This window comes from Megascapheus bottae, chromosome 22 (assembly GCF_031878675.1).
Source record: "Megascapheus bottae isolate mThoBot1 chromosome 22, mThoBot2.hap1, whole genome shotgun sequence".
In the NCBI taxonomy this organism is placed as follows: Eukaryota; Metazoa; Chordata; class Mammalia; order Rodentia; family Geomyidae; genus Megascapheus; species Megascapheus bottae.
The window spans coordinates 29,225,156-29,246,871 of record NC_143530.1 but is presented as its reverse complement, the minus strand read 5'-3'; the positions used below and the strand labels follow the sequence as shown (position 1 = coordinate 29,246,871).

Below are 21,716 nucleotides of genomic sequence, written 5' to 3'. Positions count from 1 at the left end.
AGGGCATGTTTCCAATGACTCTTCTATGATTCTGAAAATATGAAAGGTTTTTAGTTCTTTCTTTGAATGACAGAGATTATGGTACATGGGCTAGCTTTCGATCTGTGCAAGTTCGCTCCACTGCTAAAAAGGTATCTATTGACGCAAGACTTTTTGAATCTAGGATCAAGTGGTGTTTGGAAGTAGATTTGGACTCTCTGGGTGTGTCGGCTTCTCATGCCTGGGTCACTCAAGTAATGACCTAGAGGACTCAGAAAGCCTGGAGAAAATTGGAATCATGAACATCCTTCATGAAGTGGCCTCTTCTTGTCCACACCTCATAGAATGAGTAACATTTTAGTCACAAGGGATGGGTGTTTTGCCAGCATGACACACAGGACCAGAGGACTGCACTGTGTTACTCTGGGGCACAATACTGCCTTCAACACAACAACCACAGCTGTCCCTGGGACGCTCCCCTCAGCTTCAGAACAGAGTGGGAGGGGGGAGGATTACCTCTTCTTCTTCCACCTTCACTACCCAGGAGCTGCTATGTTTAAAAGCATAAGTAATACATGCTCTCAAGCCAATCCCTACTGTGTATCAGCCACCAAGTTTTCACAGTGTTATAAAATATACTTTCCTTTTCAGAACTTCACTGTGAAGAGTTCAGAGAATAGTAGCTTTCAGGCTATATTTATATGCACTATATGACTACAAATGTATTTCATGCTTAGCCTTGGCCCTAAGAGTTCTCATTCTATATGCATAAATATTCCTACATCTGGAATCCAAAGCGCTGCTGATTCTAAGTGTTTTGGATAAGGGGTATTTTGGAAACTAGTTTGTTCAAAGCTTCCAATAAAAGCAGGCTAGTAATATTATATGAAGCTCCTTGTGTTGGTCTTAGGGGTTTGGGCTCAGCAACTGGTAAAAATGCAGCTATTCTCTCTCTATTATCATATGTATAATAATAAAGTCTTTTAATTCTAGAAAAAAGGATTAGTAGACAGGTGACCTTTAATTTCCATCGTGTGGTATGTGTGTGTGGTGTGTGTGTGTGTATACTGATATTGGGGATTGAACTCAGGGCCTGATGCACTTGATTAGCATTTTTGCTCTCAATAATGTCACTCTACCGCTTAAGTCACACTTCCACTTCTGATTTTTTGTTGGTTAATTGGAGATAAGAGTCTCACAGACATTCCTGCCAAATTAACTTTGAACGGTGATCCTCAGATCTCAGTCTCTTAAGTAGTTTAGGATTATAGGTATGAGCCACAGGCAGTCCATGCATCTCAAACTTTTTAAGTTAAAGTCTGTTAATTACCTTACAGATTTTTCTCTCTTCACTTTTACTAAACTTGTGTCTTTTTTTTTTTGGTACCAAATCAGTATTTTTGTGGCATCAGCTGCTGAGTGCACTGTAGTAATTGAATTATAGGTCCCATTTATCTGATAAAATTGCCTTTGTTGTCTACACTCCAATAAAGACAGGGACTCCAGGGAGCAACAAGGCCTCCAGGGAAAAGGGCAACCTCAACCTTGAGTGTGAGCTGGTATAAAAAGGAAGTCCGCACAGGGAACGAGCAGACAGAGGTGTGTTGGTATAAAGCTTCTCCTAAGGGTAGATTTTTGTAGAGACTTCTGGGAGATTTGGCCCCTGGATTCCCCAAAACATATTTAGACAAACTCTCAAATCCTCTAATCGTGGCTTCTTGGTAGAAAACCATGTTTAATCTTTATTAGATTTATGATGAGTCTGTGTGATACTCATTCTGAACTGTGATTAACTGATACCCTTAACAGATAGCAAGCACTGGGGTTCTAATCTTTTCTCTGGTTTGCATTGTGTAAGCCTGTTTTCCCATTAAAATTAAGCATCCTTACAGAATTACACAGCAGAAGCTTTAGCAATCACATTCTGTGAATGTACTGTTTCTGACTGAATGCCTACCAAATGATGGTTTAAAGAGAATTTAAAATGCACTATTATTTGGACAATGTTCTATATACTTTATATAAAAGAATAACTAAAATGGATAAACATTGCTTTTTAAAGCTTTTTTCTGCTAACCCAAAACTTGTCTGATTTGCCAGCTTTCTTGCAAAGGACTTCATCTGTTATATTATGAAAAAGTCTATTAATGAAAGATTTGTTAAGTTATAAGACTTAAGAATTTGATTGTTTCCTAAAAACTAAATTGTAAATAAAACTATAAGGTAAGGAATTAAAGGTGCTGTGCAGTTGGTCCAAATATAGTTCAGAAGATTAGATAAAATTTTGAGGTTATAACCATGTCAATAAGAATTTGGCCCCCAAATGGCAGTAATTGAGGAAAAAATAAGATTTGCCTTGAGATAGCTCAGACATAATATGATGAGCTGAAAATACAGTAAAATGACATGCTCTATCTTCTGTAAAATAGCAGCTCTTTTTTCAACTATGTATTATGTATGAGAACTTATGTACAAAGCACCTTACATACATTATCTTGTCTTGCTGTGAACTCAGTGGCCTTATTATCTTTACTTACTTATGAAGATAAAGAAATGATGTAAGGATTTGTAAAGGTCAAATTTTTTTGCTGGAGATCAAAAGGCAAAGATGTGGAGCCTGAACTAACCATGACTTTATGACCTCAATTTAAATCGTCAAAAGGATTGGCAACAAACACATGTTTGGGTTAACTATCAAAATGGCTGGCTGCATGTACTAAACCTAAAAGGTCAACAATGTCATAGTTAATACCATCATAAAGAAATTCTGTTCAGAATAAACAAAAAGACATTTGCTTTATGGCCCTAAAACCAGTATGATATGCTTATAGTGCTTCTACATGATTACAAATGAATGTAACATTTTAGAGAGTAGAATTTTAGGAAATGATAACCTCTAATGTATCCTATAAACTTGGTTTTGTCCTGCAAGCTGGTGTTCCTACATCCTGTTTGAATTCATGGTCTAAACAACTGTTATGACTAGACCCTTCTGAAAATCATGAAAAAAATCAATCTCTGTTGTAGAACATTAAGAGAATAGAAATCAGCGGGATGCTGGTGGCTGGTACCTGTAATCCTAGCTACTCTGGAGATTGGAAAGCAAGCCTGGGCAGGAAAGTTCATTAGACTAACTAGCAAAAAGCCAGAAGTCTTTTAAATATAGAGTTCCCCTATGACCCCAAAATTCCACTCCTGGGCATTTACCCAAATGTCCAGAAACAAGGCTAAACTAAACCTTCCAGCATAACCATGCCCATTGCAGCATTATGTACCCTGGCTAAGATATGGAACCAACCCAGATGCCCCACAGTAGATGAACGGATCAAGAAAATGTGATATTTATATATAATGGAATTTTATTCTGGCATCAAAAAGAATAACATCCCCCCATTTGTAAGGAAATGGAAAGACTTGAAAAAAATCATATTAAATGAAGCCAGACCCAAAGAAACATAGGCTCCATGGTTTTCCTCATTTGTAATAATTAGTATATGTCTAGGATTTTCCTAGCAGAATATCACAATAGCTCAATAGCTATGTGCATATGACCATAGAGGATAATGCTAATCGAAATTAACTCCAGGGTATGGAAACAATAGGTTTATCTTTGTGACCATTACTTCTAATGTACTTATGTGAAGTTATTTTTTTTCTTGTTTTTCCCCTTATGGCTTATGTATCTGATTTTGGTACCTGGTTTATTGTATACGTGTGTATTTGCTTATTTGAATTGGGGGGGGGGAACAATAACCTCTACCTTGAGGTATTGTGTTGTCACAAAAGAAATAGAAAACAGGCTAAATCACCAACCAACAAAAAACCCCTTAAGACTTATCTGTTTTGCTTGTAGCCATGACAAATATGACAAGGAAATTAGGAAAGTTCGCTTGTTAGTAACAGAGATGAACTTTAAATCTACGTTGCAGGATCTTCATCCACAAAGTAAGAGTGTAGTAGAAATCAGTGCAATCTACTCACCGCTTGGTCTTTCTTCTCCCAGGTCGCTATCCCCAGGAGAACAAAGGCACCTACATACCTGTGCCTATAGTCTCTGAGTTCCAAAGTGGGAAGTGGGGAGCCAAGGTTATCATGAATGAGGACAGGTCTGTCCGACTGTCCATCCAGTCTTCCCCTGAGTGCATTGTGGGGAAATTCCGCATGTACGTTGCAGTCTGGACTCCCTATGGCATCCTCCGCACACCCCGGAACCAGGAAACAGACACCTACATCCTCTTCAATCCCTGGTGTGAAGGTAAGGGAAAAAGCATTTCATTTGCTCACCTGAAATAATTCACATGATTGCAATGCAGCTCCTGGGGGAGGGGAAGGGGAAAAGTAACGTTCTAAGAGAATGCACTCCTTTCCTTCAGATGCTGCTTTCAGTTGGTACACGTGGGTATGTGTTGGTATAAAACCAGGAATGAATTGAAGACTACTAAATCATACAGTTGAGATCATGGTTGGAAGTATGTGTTGAGAGTGCGGCCTCGGTGTCACCGCTTTGTAAACATTATGAACATTCTTTTTTGAAAAAAAATTATTTGTACAAAGGAGTTGCCATTCACTGAAGCAGTTTATGAATATTATGCATCTTGATTGATGTTACCCGTTTCAACATTCTCATCCATCCCTCCCACACCACCCTTTCCCTTACATTTCCCAATTCTGTAGTATATACAAATAATTCTTGCCTGCATCTTCCCTCCATTTCTTCTTTCTTCTTCTACCCCTCTCCCCCCAACCCCACTTTCCACTCTTGCAAGTACCCATTTCCTGGTACTTGTTTTGTTGAGCTTCTTAAACTTGTCTTTCTGCAGGCCTATCTGTCTATGAAAACAATGTTCAAAGTTGCTGTGGACAGATGTGAACAGGACCATGGGTAGTTCAGTGGTTGCTTCCTATTCCCAGTAACTCCTCAAAATCCAACATAAGACATTTTGCCACTGATTGATGGGGCACAGAGTTACAGACACTTTTTACCGAGACAAACTAACACTTCAAAAGCATTACATTGGAGATGATTATAGATAACAAGAAGTGGCAGTTAGTTATATGTATCTTGACAGAATCAAGGATGTGCAATTGGGAGTTATCTGTAGCTAAGAAGGAAATGTAGATATAGAGGGTAATAAGGTAGACTATCAGGCTGTCAGGAATAACAATACTTAAAAGTCTAGTAGAAGACCTAGCAAAGAAGAAAGAACAAGGAGGATACAGTGTAAGAAAATTTTCTTAAAAAAATTATACTTAAAAAATGTTTGAAACACTCAGGTATTTCTTGTTGATTTCCTTTGTAGTACAAAAAGAAAGTGGCTTCATATGGCTTTCTGGATTTCATCATTTCTGTTTCCTGGTGAACAGGTCTCCAAGAATGTCAATGGATGTGACCACTCTTCCTGTGATGAAGAGTGTTAGTCATGCTGTGTGACATATTAATTTTACCTGAGAACTACAAGGGTGGAAAGAGGCAGTCCAGTAATTTTGGACTTGCTAATTTCTGCCTTGTTCTTCAGGTAGAAGTATTGTGAGCAGCTTCTAGCTGTCTGTGTTCAGATCATTTCCTAGATGTAGGGATAGCCTGGCTCCTACCTTAGATCCTGTGATACAATGGAGTGACTTCCTGTTGCTATTTTTATGAAGAAAATGGTTAGAAGGTGAGAATAAAACCAGAGACTGAGTTGTAGTACAATGGAATGACTTCCCTGTTGCTATTTCTATGAAGAAAAATGGGTAGAAGAAGGTGAGACTAAAACCAGAGACTGAGTTGTAATCTCTTATCCAAGACAAGAAAATGACAGTGTGGATGATGGTGACAACAGTGTTACAGAGAAGAGGATGAATGGGACACCTATTTTGGACTTAGCAAATAAGTTGCACAGAGATTAAAGAATTGAACTCTAGATTGCTTGGCTTGGCAGCTGGGTTGATTGTAGGACCATTTTCAGAGCTTGGAAAATAGGAGAAGTAGAGGGGATAACTTAGGGGGCAAAACTAAGACATATATTGAGAAATTATACTTTGGTAGTAGTTCACTAAGTCATAAGTTGATAAATGTTCACTGTGGGAATATCTGTGAGATTTCATGTTGTCCCTTGGGCACTTGAATAGGTGAACACAGAACTCAGAAGAGTTGGCCCTGATAATCGTGGAAATATGGGCACCATCAAGAACAGTCAGCAAAAAATGGAGCCACAGTAATTAAGAGTGGCAACAAGGAGGCACCAGCAAAGGCTTGAGGAGCAGCAGTCAGTGCGGTCCAAGGAAGGCAAATGGATCACTTGATTCAGAAAGACAAGCCAGCACTCATACCTACAATCCTAGCTACTCAGGAGGCTGAGAGATGAGTATCCAAGTTCAAAGCCAGCCTGAGGCATAAAAGTCCATAAGACTCTTATCTCCAATTGACCACCAGAAAACTGGAAGTGGTGCTGTGGCTCAAGGGATAGAGCTATGGCCTTGAGCTGAAGAGCTCAGGGACAGTGCCCAGGCCCAGAGTGCAAGCCCCATGACTGACAATAAATAAATAAATAAATAAATAGCCAGGAGAGAGTGGCTGTGAGTTACAGAGCCAGAACCAATCAGAAAGGAAATCATTCACTGTGGTTTTTTGACTCTCTTTGTCAGTCATATGATGAGGATGAGCAACAAGAAGGGAGTTGGCAGAGACGGAGACTGGTGGATGAAATCCATCGGTGACTGGGAAGAGGTAACTTTATTATAAATAAAGCATGACAGGAAGCCCCTGGTCTCTTGAACCGGGGGGGGGGGGGGGAAATGGCCACTATCCCCTTAATTCCTTGGCCTGTGGAATTCTAAACATGTCTGCAAATTTTGTCCCCATGAGAAAATTTTGTCCCCATGAACTCTGTACCTTCAGAATCTTCCCTCCTTCTCGGTTTTAGCATTGACAGTGGCAAGAAGAGTCACACAAATTATCAGCAGCCCAATGTGGGATTGAGACCTAGAAGGTTTTCTTGGTGGTTCTCAAGCTTAGAATGTACAGGACTACTTAAGGCTTTTGTGCAATATCCTTCACTTGGTGGGTCTAGGTCCGAAGCTGAGGACTCACATTTCTAACCAGTCCTTGGGTAGGCTTAGGTTACTACATGGAACAAAATTCAAAAAAAGCTTTACATACTTAAGGATCTCAAAACAATAGTGACAAAACACCAGAGAACTGAGTACTAGTGGCTCATGCCTATAATCCTCACCACTCAGGAGGCTGAGATCTGAGGATCGTGGTTCAAAGCTATCTTGGTCAGGAAGGCTGTGACACTCTTCCCTCCAGTTAGCCGCAAAGTCAGAGTGGTGCTGTGGCTCAAGTGGTCCAGTGCCTTGAGCAAAAATGGTCAGGGAAAGTACTCAGCCCCTGAGTTCAAACCACAGTACCAACACACACACACACACACACACACACACACACACACACACACACCCCTCAGGACAGTATAATTTATTCTTCTTTAAACTTGCTCCTCTGTGATTCTGATTCTGGAATTTCTTCTCTTTGCGCTTTCTGTTTCTTTCTGTTTCTTCACTCTTTCTCAAGAGAAAAATATCTTTTCCCATGCACAAGGACACTGCAACTGTTTTAAATTTTGTTCTTTGGTTTCTTCCAACAATCCTACACTGAGGGACTATACCAGTTTAAAGAATAGTCCCTCCAGATTAAAAAAAAAAAACCAGACTAGGGCCTACTTTTTAAAAAAATACCCTTTAACCTCCTTATCTTAATGAGCTTTTGGGGGAGGTTTATGAAATGGGAGAATTATTTCATTTCTTACTGTGTGGTTTTTCTAGCCTACCACCTGAGGCACAATCCAAAAAGGCAATCAACACAACCAGGTGTACTACAGTCTGATCATCACCACAGTCCTGTGTGCTTGCAGATGCTGATATATAAGGGACTCATTGACCAACTAGAAAGTGGGTCCAAAGAGAGGTGGCACCATTGCCCAGGGGTTAAAGGTCACTCAGAAGAAAAGGGGAACAGTGCCCAGAAATTGTCCTAAGATAGCTAGGTGAATCAAGATCCTGGGAACACTGCACACCACATGACAGGCCAAGGAAGCAATGGGAACTAGGTGGAAAGTTCCACCACAGAATGTATTATTGATGAGCAGGCATCAACTCTGTTCCTGGGGGCTCAACAGCCTGCTTTACATTCACCGGCAATTCATCCATCTTAATTGCTAAATCGCTAATGAAAATCAATTGCATCTCCATCAGGTCCTCTACCCAGGGTCCTTGCAGGGAGAATTGTGCTAACTGCTCTTCATCTTCATTCTGTGAAGGAACCCCTTCTTCAGGGGTATAGGAACAGAATTGCACCCACAAATTCAACAAGAATGAGTTGGACATTTATTATAACATCCGCCCTGTTTCACCACTGAGGAACTCTAAATCATGAAATGGATTACTTATTTACTAATATTATTGTTATTATCACATGCCTTTTTTACTATTTAAATGTCAAATGGTGAGTGTTACCAAATGTCACTGATTCTTAGTGTGGCACAGATGTTAAAGAGTTCGGGGGTCTTTAGATTTCTGATGGCTTTGTCTGGTATGCTGAGGCACCCGCAGGTTGTTATATTTGGGAGGGTAACAGTCTTTCTCAGGGGGGGTCTTGCTTTTCCCAAGCACTCGTGGCTCTTCTGTGTTCCTCAGACCTGAGACCTGTTGCCTCAGCTGATTTTACATCCTATGCTCATGCACAGTACCTGGCATACCTGTTCTGTGAACTGATTTTATAATGCCATGCAAATAGCCTTTTAGGTTCTTTATATCCAACTATCACAGAGAATTGGTCAATGTAATTCTAGGACTTCCTATCCTGAAAAGAGTTAAAACGCATCTGGCATAGTTAGGGTAGTATGTCTGTGAGTGATACATGTGTTGATTTCTATTAGCCTCTAATACTAAGTTAGCATTTTATTCTTAACTTTGCTTATTCAGTGTACTTTTTGCATATTTTAAACAAAATCCTTTTGGCATTTTTCTTGAATGTAAAGAAATCATTATATCTTAATGTCGTAGATGTCCTTGATAAAGAAAGGTGCCCAGCATACGCTTCATTGTTAAGTGCACCCACAGACTATTTACCTTGTAATACACATGTTCTTGTAGACACTTCAGAAGGAGCAGATCCATATTGACTGGGATACGCCAAGTTGCAGTGGCCAACTTAGGGATAGCTGTGAGCCCAATCTCAAATTTACACCCTCAGTCTAGAGCCATTCACCATCCATCCATGTACGCTGGTGGTATATCTTCCACCATGGTCATAGCAACACGAATTACCCATGCAAAGCACAACACCTTTACTTACCTAAGACTCAATACTGAATTCAGCACTAGGGATAGGGTGATGAAAAAGATAGACACATTTATTGGCTTTCACGGGGCTGCTAACAAGGATTTTTACAAGTGAGATGCTAATAAAATTTAATTGCAATAGTAAAAAGTACTAAAATAAGTCAGGGACTAGAGCATAAAAAGGGGCTTCTCACCTAGTTGGGAACCACTGTAAGTCCAGTCAGTGGTTTATCTGTCTGTCCCCGCCCCTTCCAGAACAGTGCTTGTGAAAAATAGTAATCAAATTGCATTGGTTGATTAATTCAGTTTGATGACTTGAATTTTCATGAAGTTCCAAATAAAACTTCTGTGACAAGTTTAATCTTCATTCAAGCTTTCTACTTAGCTTTCTCTTTCATAAAATGCCTTATCTAATACTGTCTCCAGTTACTCACAGTGTAACTGTTTTAAGACTATTAAATGGAATTCTCCAGAAAGAAAATTCCTTACATTTGAAATTGCAGTCCCTTCTACCATCTCACACCATCAGACCCATGCAGTCCTGACTGCAAATCAGAGTATTCATACTAGAAATGCTACCCACTGTGGGTTATTGTAATCACAGATCAGAATGTTTGCTCAGGTAAGCCTTAATGATTCCAAAGTACAAGAGTAATAATACAGAAGGGGCACAAGGCACAAAACATAGAAAGACAAGGTAATCTCAATATTATATAGCAATGCTGCAGAACACACAGAAAACAAAAAAAAGCATAGTATGTGTAGGATTCTAAATTCTGGGGTTTTAGACATACAATATGTGTCGGAGAATGTATCCCCTATGGAAAAGAGAAGACTACTGTATCATTCTTCACAATATCTGAGTCACTTAAGGTTACTCATCTTGATTATACTGTATTTGCAGCATAGAACTACAATCTGAGGGACCCCAGAGACCTCACAGTAAGCATTCTCTTAATGGCATATAGGAGACCCCAGGATCTGAAGCTGTTTATATTTTTGGAAGGACCAAGATTGCAGAGGTATAATTCAGAAACACACTTGACTACCAGTGTATGTGGCTTGCAATTCTTTTCATGTGAATATTTTAAAAAATATTCTTCCAAGAGTATTCATCAACATATCTTCTATTTTGTGTATTTTGGAAAAGAATACCCCATCTCATTCATTCTGGCAGCAGTACCTGGCAGAGACTTGGAACTCCATATGTGAATGTTTGCAGAAATGTATTGTTAACCACTACTCTAAGTAAGAAGCTGGGACAGGGTTATTAGGCTCCCATTCCAAGAAAGGAAATGGGTTTCTTTCACAATGTTACATACATTTCTCACGGTCATACCGAAAATTAGAAAAGATACTGGAGTATCTTCAAGTCTACTCATTCAATTAGAGCAAAATAAAAGTCACTGATATGTGGCCTGGGGAACAAGAGAAGTAAGTTCTACAGGGCCAATTGAGAAACTTCTGTGATGATCTGTCAATATTGGAAGGCCCTGCCCTTCAAAAGAAAGAAATTAACAAATATAAAACTATCAGAGCAAACAAATGGAAGAAAAGGAAATGAAAGCACACCTGCCAGGGCACAGGTTCCCTCAGAGAATATACACTAAGCTCTGACATTTTCTTTGTAGAACTTCCTCATGAATAACATTCTACCTTCTGAAGGTAGTTAAACTGAAAAGTCCTTACCCTGCAAAACTGGCAAATTAGCATACACAAATAAGTTTCCCAGACTGGTATATGCTGTAGTGTCATATGGCGCATGAGCAGGGCATGGAAGCAGACACAATCATAAGGAACCATTTGCTGGGTTCCTGGACCCACCCCATCCTGGAGGTTAACAGGGGCATGGCATAGCCTGAGGAATAGCTTAACTAAGCCAGATAAAGAATAGGCATCTCTGGAACCTTCCAGAATGAAAAGCACCACTTCTGGACATAATGCTCTTTAATATGCTCCAGTGTTTCACAATCCTTAGAGAGAGAGATTGGCTTTTGTTTTTTTTTTCTTTTTGTGCCTTCCCTGGACTTGAACTCAGGACCTAGTGCTGCTTCTGAGCTTAAGGATAGTGCTCTACCACTTGAGCTGTAGTTCCTATTCTGGTTTTTTTTATGTTAAATTGGTGACATCAGAATCTCACAGATTGTCCTGCTTAAGCTGGCCTTGAACCTATGTCCTCAGATTTCAACCTCCTGAGTAGCTAGGATTACAGATGTGAGCCACCAGCACCCAGGTAGAAGTTATTTTTAATATGCCTGCAGTATACACAGCCTGTTGGAGGTTACAGCCTCTTCTGATTCACTTTGCAATGGATAAACACATCGTGATGACACCTGTCTGGAGCTACAAGTACTCTGTAGAGAAAGCCACTCCCTCCAAGAGCGCTTGTGGACATCCAGCATAAATCTTGCCTCTTTCATTAGTGATGTTCAGCCTTCATATACAGAGGAAGCAAGGGAAGTGACACCTTATCCTCTTGCTTTCAATCTGTCCCTTCATGAAGGTGACACACTTTGCCATACTCCTGCTAAAGGATGGATAACAAGAGCAACCCCAGATGAAAACCATTTAGTCTATTGGCAATTCCTCCAGGTGGCCTTGTAAGCGCCATAGTTTGTTTTGTTGTTGTTATTGTTGTTATTTGTGTGTGTATGTGTTCTGGTTTTGTTTTTGTTTTGTTTTTTGCTTCCCGAGTCATTGTCTTACAAAGCTTGAACCTATTAGCATTGGAAATAGTAGTTGTTTTAACTTTAAAATAGCATGTAAACATCAAAAGGAATTTTTCAGTCCAAATGGTGAAGAATGACCCTCCTTCTCCCAAAGAGCCTATTCGGCTGCTGAAATCAATAAGCGCCGCATTCATCTTTACATGTCTGTTTTAAGTTCTTACTTTCCCTGGGTCAAGGGGGCCAGTGGTAATTTCCAGTGGTACCTGAAATCAGCCTTTAAGTGAATCCTAAAATTTTGCAGCCCACAATTTTCTTCCTTTTTAAAAAACAAAACAAAACAAAACTTTCCCACTCTTTCCAACAGAGAAACTAAATAAGATCACCAATTCTTTACTGCCTGCCTGTGTAAACTGTTAGTCACCCTGGAAGGGGTGGTATTTACAAGGCATTTGGAAGGTCTGCTGTGGTGCCAAGATCGCTTGGGGACACGAAGGAGATACAATGCCACATCTGCCCATGAAGCTGTGCGTTATCTGTTTTCTCTGGAGTTTTTCTGTAGTGATGGTGGTGTGCCAAAGGTTCCTGGCATCAAACGCTGTCTGGAGGCCCATGAGGATAGGATACTCATCCTGCGAGCTCTCGCCTCCTAACTCACTCTCTGTTCTTACATAACTGAGAAGTGAAGATCCCATACCCATTTGCTGGCAAGTACAGACATACACACAGACACACAGACAGACACACAGACACACATGCACACACACACACACACACCCCACACACACACCAGATCAAATTGTTGCACCTCTAGAACGGTGTGTTATCTATTTAGTTTTTCCCTCTTAGTACCAACCTTGGCTTTACTAAGTAGAACCAGCTTTTTCTTCTTACTATAACCCACTTCTCCTGTGAAACCCACCTGATATTGTAAGAACAACAACAACAAAATGCAGCAAAAATCCTGAGACAAACACGATTTTTTTAAAAAAAATTATTTCTATTATTTTTCCTATCATAGGATTTTTTCTTTTGTTTCCAAAGTGGGGTGTGTGTAGGGGGGGAGTAAACACTAGCATTTGACATCTATATTTTAAAGTGACAGACTGAAATGAAAAACAGAAGGAGCATTTGTTTTCCACTGTCAATCTCCTTTAAAAATCCTACATTTGAAATTAAAATTGAGACTTCCCATTTGACTTTGTTTCCTTGCTGGAGATTCATGGTGATGTGTTCCTATTGAAGGGGAGATTTAATTCAGTGGCTGGAAGGAAAAGGATGGCTTGGTGTGCAGCCACTCCTCTTGTTCACAGAGCTCAAATTTATAACTTCCCATCAATAATAACCCAGGGCCCCAAAGTAAATCCTTCACTTTCTTAAACTTCTCTTCTACTCTCTGAGCTCCAGACACATAGCTCTCATTCTTGCAGTAAACAATGACAGGCTTTATACCATGCTCTTTTTTTTTTTTACTATGGTTCTAGGTGAGAGGGACACAGACCACAGGCTCCACCCCTCGAAAGAGTCACAACCTACGTGGATCTAAGTAGTGTTCACATCCTGGCTTCCTGTCTCAGCAGCAGGATGGACTTGGAAGTGTTACTTGTGTCACACTTGATTCCCTTATCACCAAATGGGGATTAAAAAGCTGAGCATCAGTGGCTTATGTCTGTAAGCCTAGACACTCAGGAGGCAGAAATCTCAGTCTTGAGGTTCAAAGACAGTTAGGGAAGAAAAATCAGACACATCTCCAGTTTACTAGCAAAATGCCAGACTGGAAGCACGGTTCAAGTGGCAGAGTACCAGCCATGAACAAGAAAGCCAAGTGAAAGGACAAGGCCCTGAGTTCAAGCCCAAGCACTGGCACATAAAATTAAACTAAAAACGAGAATAATGGAATGCCTTTGTCATAAAGATACTAAGAGTTATGACGAGTTAATGTTTGTACAATGTGTTGAAAGTTCCTGGCATATAATGAATATTATATACATGGATTGTTCATTAAAAAATTTGCAAGCAAAATATGACCATTTGCATGTAATGGAATGAATATAATCCTAATATCCATAAGATGTAGGAACAAGGCTTTATTCAGAGTGCACAGGAAGGAGACTGACGAAAAGTTGTGTGGATAAGATGATGGTTAATGAGAACATTGGTAATAAAATTTTAAAGAACAATTTTAAAGAAAATTAGTAAAAGTTGTACTTGTCTCTTACTAAATAGACAGCTTTACATACATACACCATTTTATTGACTTACATAAAACACATTTTAAAAATATTTTCTGATTATGGAAGTCTTATTATGGAAACAAAAAATGTATAAAAATATTAAAAAGAACTCAGAAAGCCTATAAGGTGAGACACCAACTGGGAAGATTTGGGTGTATTCCTATCCCATTTGGTACATTAAATGAATGCACTGTGCTTCCAAAATATATATCTATATGCACATATCCATGATAAAAATAAAATTCCACTTTTTCTGCTCCCCAACCTTGAAAAAACCAATTTTGTCTAGATGTTACAGGTGTGTTTCAGTAAGCTTTGATTCATCTGGTCCATATGTGTACTTAAAGTGTATGTGGATACTTTTTGACCACAAATGAGATTGTGTTATATATTTTACTCAATACCATAGAGGGCAAGGTGTCTTGGATACTTTTGTGTGTCATTACACAATACTTTTAATCATTTGTTTTTGCTGGTCTGGGAGCTAAAGACTCGCACTCTATTGTCCCTGAGTTTTTTTGGCTCAAGGCTAGCACTTGACCACTTGAACCACAGTTCAAGCAATTATTGGGGCTGAGCCTTATGAGCAGCAGCCAGAACTGGCTTCAAACCATGATCCTCAGATCTCAACCTCCTGAGTGATTATGATTACAGGTATGAGCCACCAGTGATATTTATAATGTTCTTTATAATGGTGGTTTGATATGGCTGTGTCATAGTTGATTTGATTTGTCATAGTTTGATTTTACTTACTATTTAGACTGACAATAATATAGATTTTTATTTATAGATATTTTCATCATAGCATACCATTCTATCTGAATTGTTGGACATGTGTTTTGTATAAATTTGGTCTTTTTCTATAAATATAAATATATACATATATAATTTGAATTTTTGGAAACTTTAGCTGTGTTGTAACTTTGAAAATATCTACAGCTTACTCTGTAGATATTTAGAAATAGCAGTGCTAAACCAGGCATCAGTGGCTAATGCCTATAATCCTAGCTACTCAGAAGTCTGAGATATGAAGATTATGTTAAAACAATCCCAGGCAGGAAAATCTATGAACTCCTTTCTCCAATTAAACCCTAAAAAACATCTGGATGTGAAGTTGTGACTCAAGTAGTAGAGCACTAAACTTGAGCAAGAAGGTTTAAAATAGCACCAGGATCAGAAAGAAAGAGAAAGAGAGAGAGAGAGAGAGAGAGAGAGAGAGAGAGAGAGAGAGAGAGAGAGAGGGAGAGGGAGAGGGAGAGGGAGAGGGAGAGGGAGAGGGAGAGGGAGAGGGAGAGGGAGAGGGAGAGGGAGAGGGAGAGGGAGAGGGAGAGGGAGAGAGGGAGAGGGAGAGGGAGAGGGAGAGGGAGAGGAGAGGGAGAGGGAGAGGGAGAGGGAGAGGGAGAGGGAGAGGGAGGGAGGGAGGGAGGGAGGGAGGGAGGAAGGCAGGAAGGAAGGAAGGAAGGAAGGAAGGAAGGAAGGAAGGAAGGAAGGAAGGAAGGAAGGAAGGAAGGAAGGAAGGAAGGAAGGAAGGAAGGAAGGAAGGAAGGAAAAGGGAAGGGAAGGAAAAGGGAAGGGAAGGGAAAGGGAAGGGAAGGGAGGGAGGGAGGAGGGAAGGAAGGAAGGAAGGAAGGAAGGAAGGAAGGAAGGAAGAGAGAGGAAGGAAGAATATCAGTGCTTTACCAAAACAGGTTAAATTTGATATACTGTCAAAAATCCTTTTAAAATGTTGTACTGCTTTATAGTGCAAACATGATACATAAAATATCCATTTTTTCATACCTTCATTAGTAGTGTTAACGTTTGTCTTTGTATTAGCCTAGATGTTGAAAAAAATTATGGTTATTTCATGGCTTGAACTCTGGGCCTGGGCACTGTTCCTGAACTCTTTAGCTTAAGGCTAGTACTCTACCACTGTGAGCCGCAGTGCTATTTCTGATTTTCTGGTAGTTAATTGGAGATGAGAGTCTCACAGACTTTTGTGCCTGGGCTGGCTTTGAAACATCATCCTCAGATCTCAGCCTCCTAAGAAGCTAGGATTACGCCAGCACCTGGCTGAATATTGTTTATCTGTTCTTATCTAAAACATGTCAAGAAATGACCAAAAGAAACACACATGTAGCTCTTAGATCACTAAATTTTCTATATGAGGGAAAGAGATCCTAGTCAAATTTCTTTCCCATATGGTTAACCAGTTTCCAGACCACTATGCATTGATCAGACCTATCATAGCCAATGATTTTTAAATACCACCTTTATTGCATATTAGTCATGAATATACACATTGCTCAACCCAGGTATCTGCCTATTGCTGTCATGCCAATATGAGATTAAATTGTAGCTTCACTTCAGTCAGCTATAATCACAGCAATGAAGAAGAAGAGGAGGAGGAAGAAGAAGGAGGAGGAGGAGGAGGAGGAGGAGGAGGAGGAGGAGGAGGAGGAGGAAGAAGAGGAGGAGGAGGAGGAGGAGGAGGAGGAGGAGGAGAAGGAGAAGAAGAAGAAGAAGAAGAAGAAGAAGAAGAAGAAGAAGAAGAAGAAGAAGAAGAAGAGGAAGAAGAAGAAGAAGAGGCAGCAGCAGAAGCAGCAGCAGCAGCTATATATACGAACAAAACAACTTTTTTCTCTCAGAACCTGGGTCTGGGCTAATCTGAATGGGACTTGATTAGTTCTGCTGCTTCAGTTCAGAAGTTTTACTTCTTGGTTCATCCTTCTTCAACTAGTTGGCTGTCAAAATGTTTTTCCCAAGCTAACAGTAGAGTTGTAAGATCCCATGCTTTTTAGGCCCCTGCTTGGGTCATCTCTTACCAAAGCCTTTACAAGAACAGCAACAGGAACATGGCAAAGAGAGGAACCAAAAGTTTGGCTTACCAATGGGGGCAAGTCTCCCCAGAGTGTTTCTTCTCATTTAATAGTTTACTTCTAGCTATAGTTTTTCACTTTATGTCTTCTACATAAACTTCTGAATTAATATGCAGATTTCTAAACAAAAATTTGGTTGGGCTTACATTAACATTATAGCCTAATTTGGATAGAATTTATATCTATATTCTTCACATCCAATTATCAGATGTTTTCCTGCTAAAAATTTGTGCCAGGGCCAGAAGTATGGCCTAGTAGTAGAGTGCTTGCCTAGCATGCATAAAGCCCTGGGTTCCATTCCTTGGTACAACATATACAGAAAAAGCTGGAAGTGATGCTGTGGCTCAAGTGGTAGAGTGGTAGCCTAGAGGAAGCCCAACGACAGTGCCCAAGCTCTGAGTTCAAGCTCTAGTACTGACAAACACACACACACACACACACACACACACACACACACACACACACACGATTGTCTCTAGAAGTTGCCATGTGCTTAACCTTGCTGATTCTGTCTCAACGGAATTTTCCACTCACGGTAACCATGAGTTTCTATACACTGGCTTCCCAGTATATAAGTGACATTCAGAACCCTCAGCCACTTCTTATTGTCTATCAGAAAGTAATGTTGTAGGCTGGTGTTGTGCAGAGATATACAGAATATGTTCGCTATTCCTTCCCATTCATTATTATCTGTTATAAGATCTAGAGACTAGATTAGATCCAGCTTCATGGTTTGGGGTCTTCTGAAGGAAAGCAAAGGGTTACTCGGGGCATTTAGGGGATTAAGTTTAGATATGTGTTTACATGTAGAAATAGAATCAGGTTCATTAGTACACCCATTATTGATTTCAGCCTAGACTCATTAATTCCTTAGGGATTGCAAAGTGGTGATATTTTAATTCCACCATTCCTCTACACTTAGTATCAATGAGTTCATCATCTTGAAGTAAAAAATACGTATGCTTTTTCCTTATTTCTCAGTATTTAAATTAATAAGTTGATTCCTACACAGTTGATTCTACAAAGGTAATGAATGTGTGTAAAAGATATTAACATTTTGGGCACTGTGGCTGATGTGTACTCCCTTCTACTCATGAAGCACATAGCTGAGGATCTCAGTTTAAAGCCAAACAGGCAGAAAGTCTGTGAGAGTCTTATCTTCAACTCACCAGCAACAAGCTGGAAGTGGAGCTGTAGCTCAACTGGTAGAGCACCAGACTTCAGTGAAAAAGCCAAGTGAGAACCAGAGGACCTGAATTGAAGCCCTAGTACCAATACACACACACACACACACACACACACACACACACACACACACACACACTATTCTTAATTTATAAATGCTGACATTTTATCTGTTCCTATGATTTTCAATAAATAATATTGGGTTCTTTTTTCTTCTTCATATGAGGTCCATTTTATTTTCATCACAATTGTTCACCAGTAAACAGTGAATGGAAAACTCACTGTCTGCACAGTTGATCACTTGCTGGCAGCCTGGTTGCTGGAAACATCTCAGACAGCTCTGAGGTCCCAGGCCTCCTGAGGTCCCACCTCACCAGCCATCCTGGAATTCATTGGAGCTGGTGGAATCCTCACTCTCATCTTTGCGTTCATCTTGACGGAGTTTTGCATTCAGTCTGTGATAATGGCCAAATTGCACTGGTGCTTTCCTTTTCTTAGGTTTGTTGAAAGTCATCCGTACTCTGGAGGGGGCTTTTTTCTTTGACATTCCTTGATGGTGTCTGCTGACTTTCACTGTTGTCTTGGCCAACTTGACTTTGGGCCTAGGGAGAGAAATAGCCTTTTTCTTCCTTCTTTGCTGGTTGCTTGAGGATGGATTTTCAGTATCTCTGTTTGATGTTGGTAACTTTCTGGCCATCTTTGCCACTTGATGTCAGCCAGTGGTCTATCTACCCCAGGGCCTCCTGAGTATCACCCTAAGTACCTCCAGAAACTGTGTAGCCACACCCCTTTTCATTGTTTCCTCATCAAATCATCCCCCTTCACCACCACCACCAGAGAGCATCACAAAGCACCACCCTGTCTCCTGTGTGAGAGGAAGGGGAAGCCAAGGTGTTCTAGTTGGAGAAAGGAGACCTTGCTTTAACACCCTTAAAGGGCCTTCCAAACTGACCTGCTATCCCTCCGGATCTCCCAGTAACAATTCTAGTGGGTCACACAGCAGAAAGGGAGAAGAAGCTCCTCCTTCACAAGTTTTCCATGGACCCTCATTTTAGTGGCATATTTTCTCCCAGTCTTCATCATAAGCTGAGTCTTACTCACCTACAACCATCCACAGTAGTGGGACCATATTTAAGTCCCAGTGGAGACATGTAAATTTCTCTTAGCTACCTTGAAGGGCTCCCTTCTTGGGAGACTATACCATCTCCCTTTCCCTGCGTCTACAGCTGTTCCTTTGATGTTTGGTTTTCAAGATGAAAATCTCTAGACCACTGAGTAGAGTTCTCCTTTGGGGAGCCTCCCTTCCTGTCAGTCTGAAGTCAGGCTTATCTGAGCTGGTGTATGTTCCAGGCTTAAGTTTCAACAACATAGGCAGCAAATGAAGTAGATAATCATTGGCAGAAGTTGTTTGGCATGTGTCTATGCAAGTAGCTACAACCCAAGACTATAGTGTTCACTGGGTTGGGGTTGGGGAGCTATTATCATTGTCAAGTGCAATAAGGAAAGAAAAAGACATCCAGATTGGAAAGGCAGATCAAACATCTTTTATTCCATGTAAACAATCCTGCAACTCTAAAACAAGTGCTTCTAGAAACAATAAAAATCAAAATTAACAAGCTTCACAATATAAAATAGCTATCAAGATTTTACCCTATTTCCTTTTCTTTACTTTACCAGTCCTGGGGCTTGAACTCAGGGCCTGGGCACTGTCCATAGGATACTTTTTGCTCAGGGCTACTACTCTGGCCACTTGAGCCACAGTGCCACTTCCACCTTTTTCTGTGTATGTGGTTCTGGGGAACTGAACCCAGGGCCTGAACACAAGGCCATGTTCCTGGCCCACACTATTTTGTTACACTAGCCGTGGCCAATTAGACATTAAAAGCAATGTAATTTCGATATGGAATTAGGAAACAAAATATACAGAGAAATAATCTTAACAAAATCTTTAGAAGATTGTCTTTGGACCATAAGTTAGAAAACATTGTGAATACTTCTCTCATCTGGAGAGCAAATAATCTATGTTGCTGTAGGTTTCCCATGCTTTTTATTTAATTCATATTTTAAATTAATTTATGCTTATTTTGATATATAGCAAGTGTACCTTCCCCAACAATTTTCTCAACTGAATTTAGTGAATAATCTAATTTTAAAAAATACTTCATATATAAAATATATGTATATTAATTAAAACACTCATGCATGGCATCACATCTATTTCTTGGCTATCCATTTTTGGTCCTTTTATCTATTTTATATAAGTTTTGAACCATTATCCTATTTATATAAGTTATTAACATTATTGCAGCTTTTTGGTTTTCTGCAATATATTCCAGGACATTTCCATAAGCACCTCCTATTAAAGGAAAACATCATTATTTCACATTTTAAAGTTTTCCATAAGACCTCACAGTCTTACAAAGAGATTCTGTCTCCACAACAAGCATTGAAAAGCATTTGGCTGAGATGGCGGTTATTGTAATAGTTAGTCTATTATAAAAATACTCAAAATAAAAATACTCAAAGTACTCTTTCATTTTCTGGATGTTTGGCAGCATCTGGTAGACAGATATGTGCATGTAAATAAATGCTCAGTTCTCTTCACATACATTCTTCTTAAATGCAAGTGCTTTACTCATGCATTTACTTAGACATATAGACCTCAGAATAATGCTCAGCTCTTCAGTCCTCACAAGCTGTCTCTGTTTATTCTCATAAACAGAAGGAAACTGCAGTTGGGGTTAGCTGTCCTCAGCCTATATCCTCAGCTTACTCAGAGATAATTATTATTGGCATTTGGCCTCCAGACATTAGCCAGACAGCTCACATTTCTGAGGGCCAAGGGAAAGCTAGACACACCATTTATGTAACCTAGAATCTTCTGGGAATATGAAATGGCTTTGGGTGGAATAAACTGTTGATACAAAAATGGACAGATTTCAAACAATGGAGCCCAAGTGTATGAAATGATCTCAAAAAACTAAACAAAGGTAAAAACAAACACAAGACACAGCGCATATTGTGGGATTCTACGTATATCAAACTCTGAGCAGAAAACAAGGAGTGGTTCCCTGGCATAAAGGTGAGCATGGAGAGGGAGTGATCTCAGAGATGAGTAAAGACACTTTGGTAGCTATGCATTGGTGGAGGCTGAGATCTGAGGACTGTGGTTGAAAGCCAATTTGGGCAGGACAGTATATGAAACTTATCTTCAATTAATCATCAAAAAGCTGAAAGTAGAAGTACAGCTCAAGTGATAGAGGAATAGCCTTGAGGGGGAAATAAAGCCAAGTGAGAACTCAAGGCTCTGAGTTCAAACCTCAATACTGACACCTACACATAGACAGACAGACAGATAGACACACACACACACACACACACACACACACACACACACACACACACACACAAAGGGGAATTTTTAAGGTGATGAATATGTTTATCTTCTTGACTGTGAAACTGTACAAATTGAA

At 39.9% G+C, this 21,716-nt stretch overlaps 1 protein-coding gene across 1 annotated transcript in view; it reads left to right on the top strand.

Moving 5' to 3' along the window:
* Window positions 1-21,716, top strand: part of F13a1 (coagulation factor XIII A chain) — a 181,570-nt gene that overhangs the window by 48,969 nt on the left and 110,885 nt on the right. Inside the window, exon 4 of the mRNA XM_090356424.1 lies at window positions 3,983-4,234. Coding sequence (XP_090212550.1) covers window positions 3,983-4,234 — 252 coding nt within the window. The remainder of the gene's footprint in view (window positions 1-3,982; window positions 4,235-21,716) is intronic.